The sequence below is a fragment of the Sus scrofa genome, chromosome 12 (assembly GCF_054392235.1).
Source record: "Sus scrofa isolate SSC_HxYL_T2T_F1_AM1 chromosome 12, Sscrofa_HxYL_maternal_Yorkshire_Landrace_v2.0, whole genome shotgun sequence".
NCBI classification, from domain to species: Eukaryota; Metazoa; Chordata; class Mammalia; order Artiodactyla; family Suidae; genus Sus; species Sus scrofa.
Window position 1 is genome coordinate 18,486,025 of NC_139394.1, and position 19,062 is coordinate 18,505,086.

At 51.6% G+C, this 19,062-nt stretch overlaps 2 protein-coding genes across 13 annotated transcripts; both read right to left on the reverse strand.

Moving 5' to 3' along the window:
* Positions 1 to 5,846: 5,846 nt before the first annotated feature.
* Positions 5,847 to 7,982, reverse strand: HEXIM1 (HEXIM P-TEFb complex subunit 1). Its single transcript, XM_003131323.6, has one exon. The coding sequence runs from the start codon at positions 7,273 to 7,275 to the stop codon at positions 6,229 to 6,231; it is 1,047 nt and encodes a 348-aa protein (XP_003131371.2). The 5' UTR covers positions 7,276 to 7,982; the 3' UTR covers positions 5,847 to 6,228.
* A 1,586-nt stretch (positions 7,983 to 9,568) lies between these two features.
* ACBD4 (acyl-CoA binding domain containing 4) lies at positions 9,569 to 18,902 on the reverse strand. 12 transcript variants are annotated; one of them, XM_021066847.2, is made up of 11 exons: positions 18,823 to 18,902; positions 18,318 to 18,717; positions 17,936 to 18,056; positions 17,780 to 17,864; positions 17,371 to 17,491; positions 17,065 to 17,151; positions 16,689 to 16,759; positions 16,516 to 16,591; positions 15,749 to 15,888; positions 12,205 to 12,323; positions 11,595 to 12,116 (listed from the first exon to the last, which is right to left on the reverse strand). In XM_021066847.2, the coding sequence occupies exons 2-11, from the start codon at positions 18,403 to 18,405 to the stop codon at positions 12,071 to 12,073; spliced, it is 954 nt and encodes a 317-aa protein (XP_020922506.1). In that variant the 5' UTR covers positions 18,406 to 18,717; positions 18,823 to 18,902; the 3' UTR covers positions 11,595 to 12,070. The 12 variants fall into 12 exon arrangements, with proteins under 12 accessions (XP_084840343.1, XP_084840346.1, XP_020922506.1 ...); XM_084984216.1 differs by having other exon boundaries at positions 11,932 to 12,116; positions 12,205 to 12,326; XM_084984217.1 differs by lacking the exons at positions 11,595 to 12,116; positions 12,205 to 12,323 and adding an exon at positions 9,569 to 11,155.
* Positions 18,903 to 19,062: the final 160 nt, after the last annotated feature.

Here is a 19,062-nt window from a genome sequence, read left to right on the forward strand (position 1 = left end):
GCTCAGATCCTGCGTTGCTGTAGCTGTGGTGTGGGCCATCAGCTGTAACTCCAATTCAACCCCTAGCCCAGGGAACCTCCATATGCTGCAGTGCAGATCTAAAAGAGCAAAATAAATAAATAAATACAATTTAAAAAAATAAAATACACTTTTAGGAGTTCCCATCATGGCTCAGTGGTAATGTACCCAACAAGTATCCATGAGGATGCAAGTTTGATCCCTGGTCCTACTCAGTGGGTTAAGGAGCTGGTGTTGCTGTGAGCTATGTAAGTCCCAGACATGCCTCAGATCCCACATCGCTGAGGCTGTGGTATAGGCTGGCAGCTGGTAGCTCTGATTGGACCCCTAGCCTGGGAACCTCCATATGCCGCGTGTGCAGCCCTAAAAAAAGCAAAAAAGAAAGAAAAGGAAAGAAAGACAGGAAGATAGAACTAACCTCTTAGACATTCCCTTCCATCTTCTGGTTTGGTCTCCCTTTACCTGAAAGTTGTTCTGGAATTATCCAGCTGTGCAGAATTATGTGCTTAAACCAGACTTCAGAACTTCAGATTTACCTCCTCCTCTGACGCTCTGGAGACTAGGACAAGTTTTACTGAGTAGCTTACAAGAGCAGTGATGCTAATCATTTTCTCACATTCTTGTGCGTGGAACACTAAAGCTCCCACAGTTTCCTTTAGGAATATCCTTTTTGCTTACCACAGACCCAAGGCTTTTTAACACTTCACACAGTCAGTGAATGTGTCAAATAGAATATGACTTCAGATGAGAGTTTATAATACCTTCTGAATTTTTGCTCTTTTCAAAAAACTTTAAGCCAAATGTAACTGCTCTTGGTGCTGTATTGAGGGAAAGAATCACGCTATTTCAGAAGACTTACCAACAGTTTCCAGTAGCAGCTCAACATTTGAAAGACTTGTTAGTGTGCAAAGGTTTATTAGTGAACTACTAGGATTATTCCTGCTAGTACCCATGTTATATCATTGTAATTGAACTGCCTCTAAGTAAAGCCCAAGAAAAACTTTGTTCAGGAGGTTTTGTGAGAGCTGCATTATTGATCTGTCTAAAACCAGCCTTTGTTTTTTTCCAACAAAAATGAAATGAAGTTGTAGGTTTTCCAGCAAAGACAACTGGCAGAAATTGGCCAAATATTGAATCTTTGCCTCCTAGACCATATATTTTGTCTTACGTACAGAGTGTGACTATTACCCTTTGGTCAGCAGATCTCATTGTATTCAGGGCCTGAATTTGACATTTTCTTTTAAAAATTACTAGCAACAATCATTTACACTTTACATAAGAAAGAATAGTAGGAGTTCCCGTCGTGGCGCAGTGGTTAACGAATCCGACTAGGAACCATGAGGTTGCGGGTTCGGTCCCTGCCCTTGCTCAATGGGTTGACAATCCGGCGTTGCCGTGAGCTGTGGTGTAGGTTGCAGACGCGGTTCGGATCCCGCATTGCTGTGGCTCTGGCGTAGGCCGGTGGCTACAGCTCCGATTCAACCCCTAGCCTGGGAATCTCCATGTGCCGCGGGGGCGGCCCAAGAAATAGCAACAACGACAACAACAAAAGACAAAAAAAAAAAAAAAAAAAAAGACAAAAAAAAAAAAGGAAAGAAAAAAAAAAGAAAGAATAGTAAAGCGAAATTTTATTCCAATAATCTTGCTTGACAAATGCAAAAAATGATTTAAAAAAACCCCACAAACTCAAATGTACTTACGTACAAGTACAGTACGATTTAACTCTAGCCAGTTTTTCCGTCACACTGTTGTGAATATTTGTTTCCAACTGTTGGTATAAGTGGCCAGGGGAACACCTGTAGTACATTACCTAATGTTTGACTAAACATTGATTTTTCTGAAGGTAGACTCTTCAGTTGTGGGGTGGTTGTTTTGGTTTGTTTTTTTAATTTCTGTAGGTTCCATCTTTGGTTTCTCTCACTTTTGAAGTCACTAGGATAAAGTATATTTATTTACATTTCCCCAAGCAAAGGATTTTTATTTTACCCTGGGTAAAGTGAAAATTAAAATACCGATCAAATGGGCAACTGCTCTGGTCTTAAAAAGAACCAGTAATAATACCAAGGTACCTTACTTTTGTATAGCCCATTTTCATGCTGTCTCACTTAATCCTTACAGCAGTCATGTAAAGTAGGCACGGCCCCATTCTGTTGATGAAGAATGAGGGTTAGAGAGTTTGAGAGATGTGTCCAGGGTTGCACTGCTAGTATATGTCAAAGGCACAACTAGGAGCCTGGTTCTTTGACTTCTGGTCTGGTCTAATTTTATAATGTTTCCTCTCTTTTCTTTTTTTCTTTTTTGGCCACCCTTTGTCTTATGATGTTCCCCAGGCCAGGGATCAGATCTGAGCCACAGTTGCAACCTACACTGCTGCTATGGCAATGCCAGATCCTTTAACCCACTGTGCTGGGCAGGGTATCAAACCTGCATCCTGGTGCTGCAGAGATGCCACTAATCCCCTGGCACCACAGCGGGAACTCAGTCCCTCTATTGAGAGATATCAAGGAGTTCCCCTTGTGGCACAGTGGAGATGAATCTGACTAGTGTCCACAAGGACGTGGGTTTGATCCCTGGCCTCGCTTGGGGGATCCGTCATTCCCGTGGCTATGGTGTAGGCCAGACCCCTAGGCTGGGAACCTCCATATGGCACAGGCATGGCCCTGGAAAGCCAAAAAAAGGAGATACCAAGTGTATTTTTCAGAACAAAACCAATCTGGAACTCCTTGGCTTTGTTCTCCCAAATTGGAATTTAATGGGCTCCATCTTCTGAGGGCCACATTAGGTTATAGGCTAGCCCACAAAAAGTTTTCCTTACTCAGAGGAAGATTAAGCAGTCCAGCTGGCTGTCTCCAAAGTTTGGGAAGTGCTTTGTTCTGGCAGGATACCCAGGCCCCAGTATAAGAAAGGGAACAAACTGGAGTTCCCGTTGTGGCTCAGCAAAAACGAATCTGGAATCTGACTAGTATCCTGGAGGATGCAGTTTCCATCCCGGGCCTGCCTCAGTGGGTTAAGGATCCGGTGTTGCCATGAGCTGTGGTATAGACTGCAGACAGGGCTCGGATCTGTTGTCATGGCTGTGGCATAGGCTGGTCTCTACAGCTCTGATTTGACCCCTAGCCTGGGAACCTGCATATGCTGTGAGTGAGGGCCTAAAAAGACCAAAAAACAAAACAACCAAAAATCACTGAAATTGCTAATGTGTAAGCAAACTTTGGCTTACACAGGGCTCTAACCTTTTGAGCAGCTCATTTTAAGTGTTTGGCAGAAAAGACTTTCGTGAAAGGCTAGAATGGACTTGAGGATCATTTGTCATCACAAACCCCTGTTAGTATAGGTAATTCAGTCTCTTCTCTGCCCTGAGAGCAGTAAGCTAGTCAAGTGTTTCAGTGCAGAAAGTGTTGATGGTAAACCAAAATCAGGAGTTCCCATGGTGGCGCAGAGGTTAACGAATCCGACTAGGAACCATGAGGTTGCAGGTTCGATCCCTGGCCTTGCTCAGTGGGTTAAGGATCCAGCATTGCCATGAGCTGTGGTGTAGGTCACAGACGCGGCTTGGATCTGGCATTGCTGTGGCTGTGGCGTAGGCCGGCAGCAACAGCTCTGATTAGACCCCTGGCCTGGGAACTTCCATATGCCATGGGAGCGGCCCTAAAAAAAAAGACAAAAAGACATAAACAAAAATCACACAAACCTCATCTTTCTAAGAACATAAATGCAATATAGTAAAATGCTGGTGCCCTTGAAAGGAAAGTTCAGATAGAAAGTTGCATATCTGAAGGCAAATCAAAGTAATTTATGAAAGTTACTTAAAATTAAATATTTGTATATTTGTTAAGACTGGATTGAAATTGTCTCCTAAAACTTACACTTTTTTTTGGATAAGTGATGATAAATGCACTTAAGAGTCTTCCCAAGCCTAATAGTCATGGAAACAAGATCATTATACTTAAATCCATCTTATTAAGAAGAGGTTCTAAAATCAGAGGTGATCAGTGCTGCATCCTATTTAGTGCAGTCAAATGAGGCTTCTGGGGTGTACTGTAAAGCCAGAGGGCAGTGTTGCTGCTTTTCCAAGCAGCTGTTTCTGGGACTGCTGCATGACGTCATGGCAGAAGGAAAATTAAAAACACGAACACACTTTCAAAATAGATGTTTAATGTAATTTTTAGGCCAAAAGGAAAAGCTGATCATACATTGTCTCCAGTGGATGATCTGCCAGAATAGGGCCAGCTCTGTCCAGCTTTGAAGGCCCTGAGTCAGTCTTAACTGCCATAATCCCCCTTGATTCATTGATTTGTGTATACTTCTTATGCATCATAAGGTGCATTTCTCCCTTGAAGTTCCCACCATCTCCACTATTTCATTTTGCTGCAAAAGCAAGCTTCCCTGTGAGAGTTTTTTTCCCTTTCCTTGCAGGGTCTCTTACCTTTAAGTTTGGCAATTTCATGATTCTCTTGAACCCTCTTCCCAGAAAAATGTACATATAATACAAGTCTACATATAATTTCATGGGGTTCATGGACCCCCAAGGCCCCCCCTGTGGTTTCTAAGGCCTCAAGTGAATGAACCCATATGCTAGTGATTTGAGCAGTGCAGCTGCCCTTAGGGAAATTCTGACACAGGGCTGGTAAAGATGGGCTGGGTTAACCATGGTGACAGGAGAGAACAATCTTAAAATGTCTTACTATTTTGATTTGGGGACAGAAATTAATTCCCAGGGCCTCTGAATTTTCAAGAGCAGAACTACTCAAGGACTAAGCAGTTATCAGCACAGTTTAGGAGACTGAGAATAATGGCTACACAGAGACTGTGCAGGGTTCCCACTTGGACCCTAAAGACTTAACTCCTTAACCAGAAACTTTATATTTGATTTGCAGTGAGGGGACATTGCTAATTTTAGTTTAAATCTCATGGAAAGGTAGACAACTGGGTTTAAGTCTTTGGAATGCTTCAAATGGCCACTTCCTTTATAAATCTAATATCCCTTACCTCTGAATATTTTATTTTTGCCTTTTTAGGGCCTCACCAGTGGCATATGGAGGTTTCCAGGCTAGGGGTCAAATCGGAGCTGTAGCTGCCAGCCTACACCAGAGCCACAGCAACATGGGATCTGAGCCGCGTCTGCGACCTACACCACAGCTCATGGCAATGCTGGCTCCTTAACCCACTGAGCGAGGCCAGGGGTAGAACCCACATCCTCATGGATACTAGTCAGATTTGTTTCCACTGAGCCAGGACAGGAACTCCCCTACCTCTGAATATTTTAAAATAAAGAGCTTCCCCACAAGCTTATCCAACCATTGTTCCCACTAAGAAAGCAAGAGGTTTACCAAGACCCTCTTCCAGGCATCGGAGAACTCCTTCCAGCCTTACTGGGAGGAAGGAGGGATTACTAAAAACCTATTTGTAGGAATGAAATGAGGCTGCCCATGGTCTAAGCTAACTGCCAAATTGGGTTTACATGTTTGTTAATAGACTTTTGAATGGCTATTGAGAAGCAGAATTAAATTTTAAGCTGTTCATAGTTACTTTCTACTCCTCAAACACCCAACACTGGTTTATTTCCTCCAGCATCAAGAAAGAAAACCAAGGCACTAGAAAGCAAGCACACTTACATATTGAAGATAATTAAATCTTTATATTTTGCTGAAACTATATATTGTAGCACTAAACTCACTCAAGGGGAAAAAATCTGGCAAATTGAAGATCCTCCCATTAAAGTTTTTTTTTTTTTAATGGGCAAATAATTCCTTTATCCCCCCCCCAAGATGCAATCGTATATACCAGTACTATTCTTTAGTAGCTCTAGAAATAACACCAAAACTATGTTACATTTACAAATATTAAATTTATTATAACTAGAGTGGATTTAATGGTTCTCAGATTTGGCCACCTTATAGCTCCATTTAAGGAGGGGGTTTTAACAGAAAAATGCATAACTTGGTCAAATTACTTACACATTAAAAAAGGAAAAAACTTCTAAAAAGGAAAACAAGAAAAGCAACCCTTCAGTTTCACATAATTAAAGAAGAGGATAAAGCACACAAGCTACATCATAGCTAAATTTACCAAACCAACCAAAGCCAGGGGGGATTTCTTTTCTGATTATGTGTCATAAAAAGGTCCACTGTCTTATATACACATGTATATAATGTTACATTCCATCACTGTAAAAAGTCCCCGTTGCCCCCTCCCCCCAAAAGTTTCAGCCTAGTCTCCAAACTTGGACAGCGGTGCTCGCTCCTGCTGCCTGTGCAGTTCGTTCTCCGTCAGCAGCTGGAGGTTCTCGGCGCGCAGGCGGTCCAGCTCCAGCTCCAGCTCCCGCACACGCGCGTCGTCGCCGCCGCCCAGCCGCTTGCTTTCCAGCCGCAGCCGGTTGTTCTCGTCCTCCATGCGCGAGAGGCACTTCTCCAGCTCCAAGTACTCTCTGATGAGCTCCTGCTTGCTCATGTTCTGCAGGCTCTCCGCGTGGTACCGCTCGTAGGTCTCCGAGAAGTCCCGCTGCAGAAACTCGCTGCCGTCTCCTCCCATTCCGTCGCTGCCCCCATCCTCCTCGCCTGCTTCTTCCATAAAGTCCTCATCGCTGGTGTCGTCGGATTTGGCAGCAGCCCGTTTGGGATAGAGGCCGGTTTTAAGATCCGGCTCCTCTTGGTCGTGATCATCCATGAGGAACTGCGTGGTGTTATAGGGAGCGACCGGCTGGCCCTTGGCGAACATCTCGGCTCGAATCCTGGAAGCTCGAAGGCTCTCTTTCTCGTCGAACTTTTTCTTCTCTTCCCAGGTTAGCGTGTAGTACGGTTTCCAAAGTCGCTTCTTCTTGGAGGGGCGTCTCCTATGTTTTTTCTTGCCCAATTGTCTCTGCTGCTGTCCCCACGCCTCCTCGCCCCCTGCAGCAGAAGCCCCCAACTTGTTGGCTTCGGGCCTCTGTTCCCCTCCCGCCGCCGGCGGGGGAGCTCCGCCAGCGGACAAGTCGTCCCCATTCTGGCCCTTCTCACCCGCTTCAGGGCAGCTGGATTCTGGGCTGACCTGGGTTTGCAAGGGAGGCAGCTGAGGCTCCTGGCTCCCTTCCCCCTCCTGTCCCGGACGGCCACCCGACTGGGGGGACGCTCTCGATTGCCACCTACTGTCCTCCTCGGGCACTCGCTCCTCCGCGCCTTGGGGGCGATCGGGGTTCCGCTCTTCATGTACAGCAGCGGCACCTGTACAGTTGCTAGTTTGAGGCTGGTGCTGATACTCTGACAAGAGTGGCTCATCCATGGCTAATAGAATCCTCTTCTCGAAGTTTGAAGAATTTTGGCTGTTAAGTCCTTAAAGAAAAAAAAGGTTTTTCTTTTCTTTTCAAAAATGTCCAACACAGTCCTCTTCGGTCTGTAATTCCTGCAGTGATGCCTTTAGCCAGTCCTTCTGTCAGCAAACTCCAACTGCAACTTGGGGAGTTCAAGTCAGTAAAGGGTTAAGCGCTCACAGCGCGGCCAGCTAGCGGGTCCAAGGGGGTGCAGCAGCAAAACAGTACGTAATGTGCAGAGGGGGTGGGCCTCAAGCCTCCCCGCAGAGCGCCCCGCTATCGAGGAGTTGGTGGGCAACGAGATGTTAAATCCAACGGGTTAAACCCAGCCCCGAAAGGGTTAAAACTACCCGATGACGCTGACTCCGAGGGGCTGGATCCACAAAGGGTTAAATCCCCTGCCGCAGAGCCCACAAGGGGTTAAAGTCCCAGAGCCACCTCCTCCCACTTCCACGGGTGTCGCTCCAACCCGGGCTCCCAGTTCCCTAGGCCCGGCCGGAGCCTCAACCGAGGACAGACAAACTCATCTCCCCTTTGGCTCGATGCTCTGCTCAGCTCAGTTCTCCTCCGCCTCCTCCTCTTTTTCCTCCCGCCCTCCTCCCCCTTCCGACAGCTCCTCTTCCGCCTCCTCCCCCGACTTCCCCTCCCAACCTGCCTCTCCACCTGCCAACTTCCAACTGCTGCCTCCCAGCCCGCTGCGCCCCTTTTATATAGAAGCCGGGCTGCCCCGCCTATGCGCATGCGTAACGGAGTCCCCATCCCTGGAAGCTGGGAGTCGTAGTTCCCATCTTTCAGGCCCGCCATCCTCGCGCGCCGTGCGACGTAGCCAATCCCAGGACGCGTAGGGGGCGTCTTCCAGGCCGTCTCCTTCCATCGCTTATCGCTCGCTAGAGAAACGTGGGTCACCATTGGCCAAGAGGCCCACGTCTCGCTGAGGAAGGAAGGCCAATCGCAGAGAAGATGGGGCGGGTTCTGGACCATACCATTCTGCTTCGGGAATACGAGAAGATTCCATGGCTATGAGGGCCCACACAGAATATTTTTATGAAAAGGTGCGTCTTAAAGGCTTTTTTCGTATTCTGTCCTCAGCGGAAAGGTTCTGAAGGTCATAAACATGTGTTAACTAAAGCAGGAATGGTTTACTCCTAAAAAATAGTCCCTAAAGTGCAAAAGAGGGTTAAATTCTATAAAGAGAGATATTGGCCCAAGGCTAATAAGTCTTAGATTCCTAAGATTACAAGAATGGCTTCAGAGTGTGTAGCTAGTGACTGGGATTGACATTTGCGGAAGGATATTGTGAACACAATTTGTGTTTTTTTAAAAAGCGCATGAAGAGGTAAACAAATGAAGAATAAAAAGTGCCGCCTTAAAGGGACAGTGTGACCGCAATCTCGGACTAGGCCTCCAAAGATGAGAAGGCAGGTTCGAGTCCTGGGTGACGTCCACCTTCGGACTGGCCTTGGGGTTCTTGGCCGAAAGTGGCGGAGTCCCAGCCCCAGCGTGGTTTTTTCAGGACTGCCGCCGCCCCAGGAGCCAGTGCAAAATGGTGGGCCGTGACCGAGTCTCTAGCCTGAGCGGGGGAAACGCTGGGTGTGCATGCTGTCCGGCCCGGGGCGGGAAGGCCTTGCCCCTGCCCCCTCCCCCCTTCCCCCGTCCCCGGGGCCTCAGGTTCTTTGGAAGAAAATGGCCTCCTGAGGCCTTCTTGGTCTCTTCACTTGGGAACCGACCAGGAAATGCCCAGATAGAAGAGTGCAGGGCGGCTGATGAGCTGCTTTCTTGGGGGGAGGGGTTTGAAATTAATAAAGAGTTGAAATAATCAATCCTGGCTACGCAGAGAGAGAGAGAGCAAAAGAGCCACCAAGGCTCTTCGTCAGTGGGCGCTAGGCAACACCCTGAGGAAAGCAGAGCCAGAGGCTCCCCCAGGAGGAAGTCTTGCCCAGAAATGGGGGCAGGGGGATTCTGGCCCAGAACTATGGGCAGATTCATGGGGGTGGGAGGGACATACTCTCCTTGGGAAAGTTCTCCAGATTCCAAGCTCCCGCCCAAAAGATAGGGCCCAGAAGTAGCCCAAACTCTGTTCAAATCACTTAAGCCTCTCTGTAATCTCAGTTGGCCATACACTCAGTGACCCATTCCTACTATTTCTTACTTACAGCCCTGTCTTATATTCCAGCTGCTTTCCACTGCACAACGTTCTTTTACACACAGAACCATTTGCTCCACCACAGCCCTGCGGGTTAGGCAGAGTAGGGATTATTGTCTCTATTTTAGAGATAAGAAACCTCTTTAATGCTCAGAAATTAAGTGATCTGTCCAGGGTCACATGACAACTAAGTGGCAGTTTAGGCCAGAGCAAAGGTCTTTGTGACCCCGTACCATTTTTCTTTGTCACAGACACAAAACTCTTTTTTTTCGTATGAACTCTGGATTTAGTTCCTTTTTTTCTTTTGCACCTGCAGCATATGGAAGTTCCCGGGCCAGAGGTCCAATCAGAGCTGCAGTTGGGGCCCACGCCACAGCAACACCAAATCTGAGCCACCTCTGCAAACTAAGCTGCAGCTTGCGGCAATACTGGATCCTTAAACCACTGAGTGAGGCCAGGGATTGAACCCACATCTTCACAGAGAGGTACGGTCCTTAACCCACTGAGCCACAACAGGAACTCCTGGATTTAGTTCCTTTTCATCCCCAACAGCTTCAGCCTAATTTAGGCTCTTATTTCTTCCTTTGGCAATGATTTGATAAGAGAGCACAATGATGAATAAAGTATCATCCTTGCTACTCAGGGACTGTTTGGAGAGACGACCCAACCACAGTAAGCCAGAATAGCAAGTGAAGAAAATCCTGGTGGGAGTTTATGAGCCAAATTGCTTAGGAGTTGAGAATTGTGGACAGATTTCATGCAGGAGATGACTTCTTGGCCGTCTTTGAGTAGCATGAAGTAGGGCATTCTACAAAGCACATGCAACTTGTCCAAAGAAAGGACCTGTCTGGAGACTCGGGAGCTGTCCTTGGGGAAGCGATGACGGGCACGCCCAAAGGGAAAAGGCAAGCAACAGTGCCCCTGGGGCACCTCCAGATGTTTTGAAATTGAACATCCTAGCCTGTTTCCCTGAGCTTCCAAGAACTCTGAAAAGCCTGCCCCTCCTCTGTGCTGCTCATCAGTCGCAGGTGCCCTGAGAGCAAGAACTGCCCCTCATACTGGGAGTGCCCTGAGGTAAAGGGATTTTGCAGAGAACTCCACAGTCACAGTTTCAGACACCAGAGGACTCCTGGCTATCCTCAGTCAGGGGCTTTGGAAGGTACAGCTGAGCCCAGCCTGGTCTACTGGATAGGGCTCAGCTGCATGGGCTCATTTGTCCTATTAGGGGAGGCGTGGCCAGACTCATGGGTTGTGGAATTCCAGAATTCTATGAAACAAGAGGCCAGGCACCCTGCTATTAGCTGAGGTTTAACTCTTCGCCAGGCATTTTACATGTCCTGCTCATATAAACCCCTGGACTGCCTTTACAACGAAGAGATCCTCGTCGTTATTCCACAAATAAGGTGACCCAGGCTCAGAGCAGTTAAGAGTCTTGCCCAGGTCACACAGCTGGTAAGTGCAAGTGGTGGAGCTGGCTTCCGCCCCAGGCCCGCATCCCCAGCACCAGCTTGGACCCTCTCTCCCTCCCCTTCAGATGTCCATCTTCACACAGGGGTTAACTCAAAATGCTGGAACCAGAGCAGCCCACAGCAGCTGGTGGCCCCCAGGGGTCTGTGCTCACTCGGGGAGGGGCGGGGACGAAGCTCCTGCAGGCCTTGGCCTTCCAGAAAGTTCCCTGGGCGCGGGAGAGGACTCTGGAAGCGAGCAGCCTAGGAGGGGGAAACAGGCAGTGGGCACTTACGGGGCCAGGGTCTCAGGTCCCTGGCCCTGCGCCGCGCGCAGGGAGCCGCCCTTCCTTCGGGCCGGGAAGAAGCCTGTGCCCAAGCCCCGCTGGACTCCTCCGGCCGCCCCCAGCTCACCGGTCCCCCGCACCCCTGTCCCCGACGGGAAGAGGGGCAGGGACGCAGCCTCGGCCCCACCCCCACCCCCGGCTGAGGGCCCCCACCCAGCCCTGGACGCCCCCGCAGCCCCTCCGGCCCCCCGGGTTGTGTGCCCTCCACTAGGCCCGGGAGGAGGAAGATGCTCCCTCGGGAACACCGGCCGCTGGCCTCTCCGGGCGGGCCGCGGGCGGCGGGGCAGGGGGAGGAAAGGGACTTGAGTCTCGCGCCTCCCGGACCCGCTCCCACCTCACTCCGTGGCAGCCCAGACGGCAGAAGATGAAGGTTTTATTTTATTTAGTGAAACATTCTTTAGTAAGTGAAGACGTCCTGAGTATTTGTGGGGGTAGGGCGGCCAGCCAAAGGGAGCGGACTCCCCTCCCCCAGGGCCAGCGCTCCCCGCCCTTCCCCAACTCTGCCGGGCCTCCTGGCCTTCTCCTGCAGCCTCCCAGCCAATCACTCTTCCAGGCCCCGGCCCAAGTCCCAGCTTGCCCACGAGCTGAGCCTCCTTGGGGAGTGGCAGGGGTGGGAGCGAGTCAGGTGACCTGGAGGGTGGGGAGGTCTGCGGAGGCTGAGACCCGGCAACCCCGCCCCCGAGCCGCTGGCCAACCCCGAACCGGGGCCGGGCACAGCCACCCTCGGGAGCTCGGGTGGGGGGTGAGGAGGGAGAGTCTCTGTAGAGCTGCAGGGGAAGTGGGGGTCTTACTTGGCCTCCTTTTAGGGGAGAGGTGCCAAGGCAAACCCGGATCACAGCCAGAAGAGGGTGGGAGCTGGGGTCAACGCTGTTTTCTCCCTAAACCCATAGGAAGGCTCAGGGCACAGCAAGACAGGGCTCAGAGCCTCCTCGGTTGGCTGCAGAGACCTCCGTCATGGAAAATCACCTCTTCTGGGTCCGAAACTGTCGCAAGAGCCACTGGACGATGAAGGGCCACAGGAGGAAGAAGAGCAGAGTGGGACCGGAGAGCCTGAGGGGCCAAGGCCTGGCACTGGGTGGGGACTTCTGCTGCCAAGAGGAGGGAGTCAGGCTCCAGCCCAGGCCTCAAGCACAGACTGGGCCCTCCCTAGGATCTTGCTTCCAGAACGCAAGTGGGAGCTTCTGCCTCCAGCTCCCCAGCCTGAGGACTGGGGCTCCCAGTGTGTCCCTGACATGCTGAGCCCCAATTCCCACATCCTCCTCCCTGGGCAGGAGCCAAAAGGCCAGAACGGTTGCCAGTGGAAGGACTAGCTTCCAGGCTGTCTCCTCTGAGCCATAAAGCAGTGATCCTGCTGGTACGGCCCAAAGACCCCATATTGTAAAGGATGTGCCACATCTTTCAAATGAGGACCCCGGATATTCAGATTTTAGTTTCTAAGTACCATTCTTTGCCGAAAGGAGGCAGGGCTCCTTGGAGAAGTGGCAGATTTCAGGTCTGGAGCAAAGAAGGTAGAAGTAAATGTGGGATGTCTTGTACCAGGAAGCAAGGAAGCTTTTAAAGATTAATGAGGCCAGGCGTTCCCGTCATGGCGCAGCGGAAACGAATCTGACTAGGAACCGGGAGGTTGAGGGTTCAATCCCTGGCATCACTCAGTGGATTAAGGATCTGGCATTGCTGTGAGCTGTGATGTAGGCCAGCAGCTACCGCTCTGATTCAACCCCTAGCCTGTGAACCTCCATTTGCCGAGGGTGTGGCCGTAAAAAGACAAAAATAAATAAAGATTGAAGTTCCCGTCATGGAGGAGCAGAATCGAATCTGGGCATCAAAAAGAATGATGACTGCAGTTGACTGAAATACTGAATCTTTAAAATCCATGAGTTCGTAATGATGGCCAAAAAGAAAGTTGAAAATATATCACCATTGAGGTGACTGTTAAATCAACTCCTTACTTTAAAAACAGATAATTAGGAGTTCCTGTGGTGGCTCATCGGAAACAAATCTGACTAGCATCCGTGAGAACGCAGGTTCGATCGCTGGCCTCACTCAGTGGGTTAAGGATCCGGTGTTGCCCTGAGCTGTAGTGTAGGCCACAGACATGGCTCGGATGCTGTGTTGCCATGGCTGTGGCGTAGGCCAGCGAGTACAGCTCCGATTCACTGCTAGCCTGGGAACCTCCTCCATATGCCATGGGTGCGGCCCTAAAAAGACAAAAATAAATAAATAAATAGATAGATAAAAATAGATAATTAAAGAGAAAAAAAATGAGCACTCATTCTGTCCTTCCGTAAGGCTCTGTATTTCAGGGAAATCCTAGATAATCGAGAAAACTCTATAGAAAAATGACAGCTAATAAATGTTAAAGGAATCAGAGAATTTAAAAGCCAACCCTTTTTTGCTCCCACTAAATAAATTATTGATCCAGGTAAGGATTATCCACCAGTTGTCAAAAACTGTGTGTCACATGGGGTTGAGGGGGAACTGGCTCTTCCCTGGTTGCAGGTGGTGGGATCAGACTGTCACCCCTTCATCCCTGCTAGGGGTCCACGCTAGAATCACTCCTGGTAGGACATCCACACACTTGTCCCATGATGGGAAGAACAGCACCTCTGATGTCATCTGGTCCTGTAAACTAGCCACGAGCCCGTCCTCAGACAGACCCCAAAAGTAGAACATTCTCCAGAACCACCATCCAGACTGAGCAGCAAGTCAGTAGCAAGGAAAAGGGACAGTCTAGACTAAAAGAGTCTTAAGGACAGAGGAACCACATGCAGCATGTGCTCCGGGCCTGGACAGACAGGGAAGCTGGAAAAGGGGATTTGAATTCAGACTGGGTATTTGAGGATATGAAGGAATCAATGTGTGTGATAAAGAATTATTTTTGCTAGGTAGTAGAATGTTCTTATTTTTATTTAATTTTAATTTTTTGTTGTTGTTTTTTAAGGCTGCACATGTGGAAGTCCCCAGGCTAGGGGTTGAATCAGAGCCGCAGCTTCCGGCCTATCTGCAACCTCCACCACAGCTCAAGGCCATGCCGGATCCTTAACCCACTGAGCAAGGCCAGGGATCAACCCCACATCCTCATGGATCCTAGTTGGGTTCATTAACCACTGAGCCACAAAGGGAACTCCTATTCTTATTTTTATTTTATGTTTACTGTTATTACTTCTCCTTTTTTTTTTTTTTTTTTTTTTTTTGCTTTTTTGGGCCGCACCCACAGCATATGGAAGTTCCCAGACTAGGGTCAAATCAGAGCTACAGCTGCCGGCCTACGCCAGAGCCACAGCAATGCAGGATCTGAGCCACATCTGTGCAGAATCCTTAACTCACTGAGCGAGGTCAGGGATTGAACCCACAACCTCATGGTTCCTAGTCAGATTTTGTGCCGTTGAGCCACGATGGGAACTCCTTTTTTTTTTTTTTTTTTCCCTCCTTTTTAGAGATGCAAACCCAAGTAATTTCAGGGTAGAAGTCTTTAAAATCTTCAGGATGTGAAATCAGTAAGAAGTAAACAATGAATAAGAACTTGGGGGTGAGTGCTGACAGGTGGCTCTGAGGAAGGTCCTGCCACCTTGTCCGACACCCGCTGTGCCACAGGGGTTAAGAGTTGCCCAAGTGATTACCCCATATCCAGGGACTTGGCCCTGACCCCTCATCTCCTGCCTCCACCACCCCAGGCTTCTCAAAAGACTCACTCATAGTTAATGGTGGTTGCCAGCTTTGGAGGGAGACAGACCTAGGGCCGCTACCAGCGCCATCACTTGATGTCGATCGTAATAATAACAACAACGAAGCCCACTTGAGAAGTGTTTCCTGTGTGTTGGGTGCTACAGAAGCACCGGCACGCATCACCTCATCTAAGCCTCTCCGCAGCTCTGTGAGGTTCTTCTGGGCTGTGTGCCCTCAAGTAAGTTACTCAACCTCTCAGAGCTTTAGTTCCTTCATCTGTAAAAGGGGAGGGAACGCCGCTTTCATTGGTTTGTTGTGTGGATTAAATGAGATTAAATGCCAAGTAATGTTTGGCACCCAGGTGGGGCCCCAGAAATGACTGCTGTGACTTATTTTGCAGAAGCCGAGGGCTGAGGGGCAAGTGGACCTAGAAGCTGAGAGGAGGGAGTGAGGGAAGCAAGCGCTGAATTGTGGGGGGTGGAGACCGTAGATCTGGAAACCGAACAAGTCCTGACTGCGAGGCAGCAGGCACCCCTCGGCACCACTGCACAGAGCAGACACATTCTGGCCCTTCCAGCAGGTGGGATTTCATCAGTCCTCAGCGTCTCTTCAGGCAGAGGGAGGTAAGAGCAGGAAAGGAGGGTCTTTCCCACCCTCCCTTCCAGGGTGGAGGCGCCTCCGACCCCTGACTTTGGCGCCTGCACCCCGAGTCGCACCCTTCTCTGGAGCAGGCGCAGGTGTGGGCAGGTAGACACGGGGACAGGGGCAGAGGTTGGCTGGACAAGGCGCACAAAATAGGGACCATCACGTTCCTGCCCCAGTCTGGCCTTCGTAGGGGGCTCACCTGCTTGGGGGGGCCGGGCATGCCCTCCAGGCTCCGCAGTCTGCCCTGGACGTCCCGCATGCTCTCCTGCAGTGCCCGCACTGTCCCCACCAGCCATGCGTCCAATTCCTGGGACCCCGGTGGGCTGCCTTCCACCTTCCCTGCAGAGACAGACGCGGACGGAAACTCAGCCAGGGCCAGGGTGCTGGCGCGCTGAGGCCAGGGGAGGGGGGAGCGAGTCCTGAAAGCCCATCCACGTGGCTGGGCTGCCAGGGGTTTGAATCCCAGTGCTGCTACTTAGCTGTGTGACTGTGGGCAAGTCGACAGCTTCTCTAAGTCTCGTCTGTCATCTGAAAATTAAGTCATCTCCCTCTCAGCTACTCCCTCTGAAGAACAAGGAGAAAATATGGGGCAAGGCACATGGGAAGTTCTAGAAAGGGACAGGACACACCTCAATGTTGTCCTTTGAGAGTCCCAAACGGGAGGCCCAGAGAGAGAACGCCTCCTAAGGCCATGTCGCCATGTAGGTGTAGGTGAGAGCTGGGCCAAGACTCCCACGCCAGCTGCCTGCCAAGGGTAGGGACTCCTGGTAGGCCTTGGAGAGGAAGCTGGGCAGGGGCTCTGCCCATCTGGGCCAGTGCCTGGCTGTTTGGCAACTCTTCCTGAGCAGAGGCTGCTCCCTCCAGTGCCCAGCGCTGGACTTTCACCTCTGCCCAAGAGAGCAGCCAGGGGAAGGCCTAGGGCACTGGAGCCCCAGGGAAGGGGTGGAAGGTCAAGCAAGGGCTCACCTTTCCCTGCAGGAGGCTCCGGGCTGTTCCTGGCATCGAGCTCTCCCCCATGGGCACTCCCCTGCTCTGCCCAAACCTGCCGAGACGAATCCCAAAGTCCAAGGGGGTTGATGGGAGCAGCCAGGGCACAGTGGGGAGGGGAGGGGAGGGGAGGGAATGGGGGTTGGTCTCACCAGCTCAGGCTCCAGCTGCTCCAGGGAATCACAAAAAACCTCAGAGTCCTGGTCCCTGGGGGGCTGGGACTCTGGGGATGGGATAAGTAGGGTGAGCGGTAAGAGGGAGGCCATGGAGGGAGGGAAGGGGGGTGCAACTGGGCAGAGGCACCTGTTCAGGGGACACTAGCGATACTGCCACAGGAGGCACAGATGGGTCCCTGAGTGAGACCCTGGACAGGAACCCTGGCACCTGCCCCGAACTTTGGGAGCACAGGAGGCCTCTGGGCATGAGATGTGACAGGCACAGCATGGCATCTAGCCTTCTCCCTTCCACCCTGTTCCCCCGTACCTCTGGCCTGGGTTTGGCCCTCGGCCCTCCTGCCAAGGCACTGACCTGGGCTTGGGGGTGCTGGTTCCTTGGGGAGGCGGGGAGGTTCTGGGGCAGCCCCAGCATCTCCATTCAGTACCTGCTCTTTCCAACCTGAGGAGACACAGCACCCAGAGGTGGGGCCAGGAAGAGGTCAGGTCGCTGCTCCCCACTGGCCTTGGACTCTGCCTGAGGCCACCCCATCAGGGGCACGACGTGGGGTCCTTACAGGGACATCACCTAGAGCTCTCTGCCCCCAACCCCCTCCAACTGAGCAGCCCCCTAAGATGGTTCAGTCAGCACTCAAGGAGCTCCAAGCCTGGGGGGTCTGACCTGTGATCCTTCTCAGGAAGGTCTCTGGGGGCCTCGGCATGTCAGGGATCACCTGGTACAGGGGCTCGAAGTAACCAAACATGTCCCCTGCCACTTCGCCCAGGGGCACCGTGTCGATCACCTGTGTGGGAAGGAGGGTTAATGGGGAAAGGCTGGCCCCTCTCACCACTGTCCTCCTACCCCCTTGAGCTGGGCCACCTCCACCCTGCTCCTGCCCTGTCGCACGCCTCCACCTTGTGCCCAGACAGGAACCAGAGACTGGCAGGGGTGGGGGAACAGCGTGCCAGTGGTAAGCTCCAGAAGGGTATCGATGTGCTGGAAACACAATGGGGGTCAGACTGGAAGCTGGGGCAGGCCACCTGGCTGAGAGCCTGGGCACAGAGAGGGGTCTGCAGCCGCCTCTGCCTACCTTCTGTGCCACCAGCTTCATCTCAGTGATGTAGGCAGACATGGCCTCCTCCCTGCTCATCTTGCCCAGGCTGTTCCAGGCGTCCCTGGGGGGCAGAGGGTTGTGAAAGGCTGGTTGACAGTTGAGGCTTGTTTGGCCAGCGGACAGGGAGCTCACCATTTATAACGTCCAATAGGGTCCCAGAACCCAGGCCGGGGGACCAGGCAGGGACCCACGGTAGCCTGCTTGTAGTAGCTGTAGAATCGCAGCATCTCTTCGTAGGATGGGCGGTAAGAGCCTGGGCAGGGGGTTGGGAAGTGGAGGGCAGAGCATCACCTCCAGCTCCAAGAGGATGGAGGTGGGCGAGACCCACTCTTGCAGAGGCAGAGGTCTTGAGGGGCCCCAGCCAGGGCAGCCTCACCGGGGCGGGGGGCGGGGTGGGGGGCGGTCCGGGACAGCCCAAGCAAGGATTTGCCTGCAAAAACTGCCGGGATCAGAGCCTCCTGGGTGGTGAACCCCAGTCGTTTCAACCCCCAAACGCAGATGCCAGTACCCTCACCGTTCTTAGGCAGGTTCTGAATGACGTTGACTGCAGCCTGGAACTGTTTCTGGCAGTCCGGTTCTGGACTTTCACTCTCAGTACCCATACCCAGCTGCTCCGAGCCCTGGGGCCCTACTTTTGAGCGACTCTGCAAGAACAAGCCTGTTGTGAGCAGGCCCCCAGGGTCCCCCGCTCCCGGGCACACACCTCCAAGCCAGCGGTCCACTCTCCAGGGGGGCAAACTAAGCTCTTCAGAGGCCTGAGTGAGATGCCGCGGGAAGTCAGGAGGTGCGGCCGAGGAGACTCCTTGCCCCACGCCGAGGCAGCGTGGGTGGGACCAGGCTCGACGGAGAGGACCTCGGGTGTGGGTGGACAGGCAGGTGGCAAGGGTCACAGTGAACCCCTAGATACAATTCTCCTAGACAAGGCCAAGGGACAAGCCAAGAGGAGTCAGTGCGGTGCGAACAGTCTCCCATCCTGGTCCCCCACACCCCGGCCCGGAACCTGGCTGCCCGGCACTCACCTTGCAATGCCCACTGCCTGGACACCTGGGTTTCCCAGCCCCCCGCACAGAGGTTTCCGACTGACCTCCGGGGCGAGTCTGGCCGGGATGGGGACGCCGAGGAAAGGGGAAAAATTCAACCAATGAACGAGCCTGTTTCAGATTTCTTCTATACCGTAACCATTCAGAGCGGCCCTTTCAAAATTATGCAAATAGTTTAGTGGTGCCTCTCCCAATCAGGCAGGGCGAATCTGTGGCTTG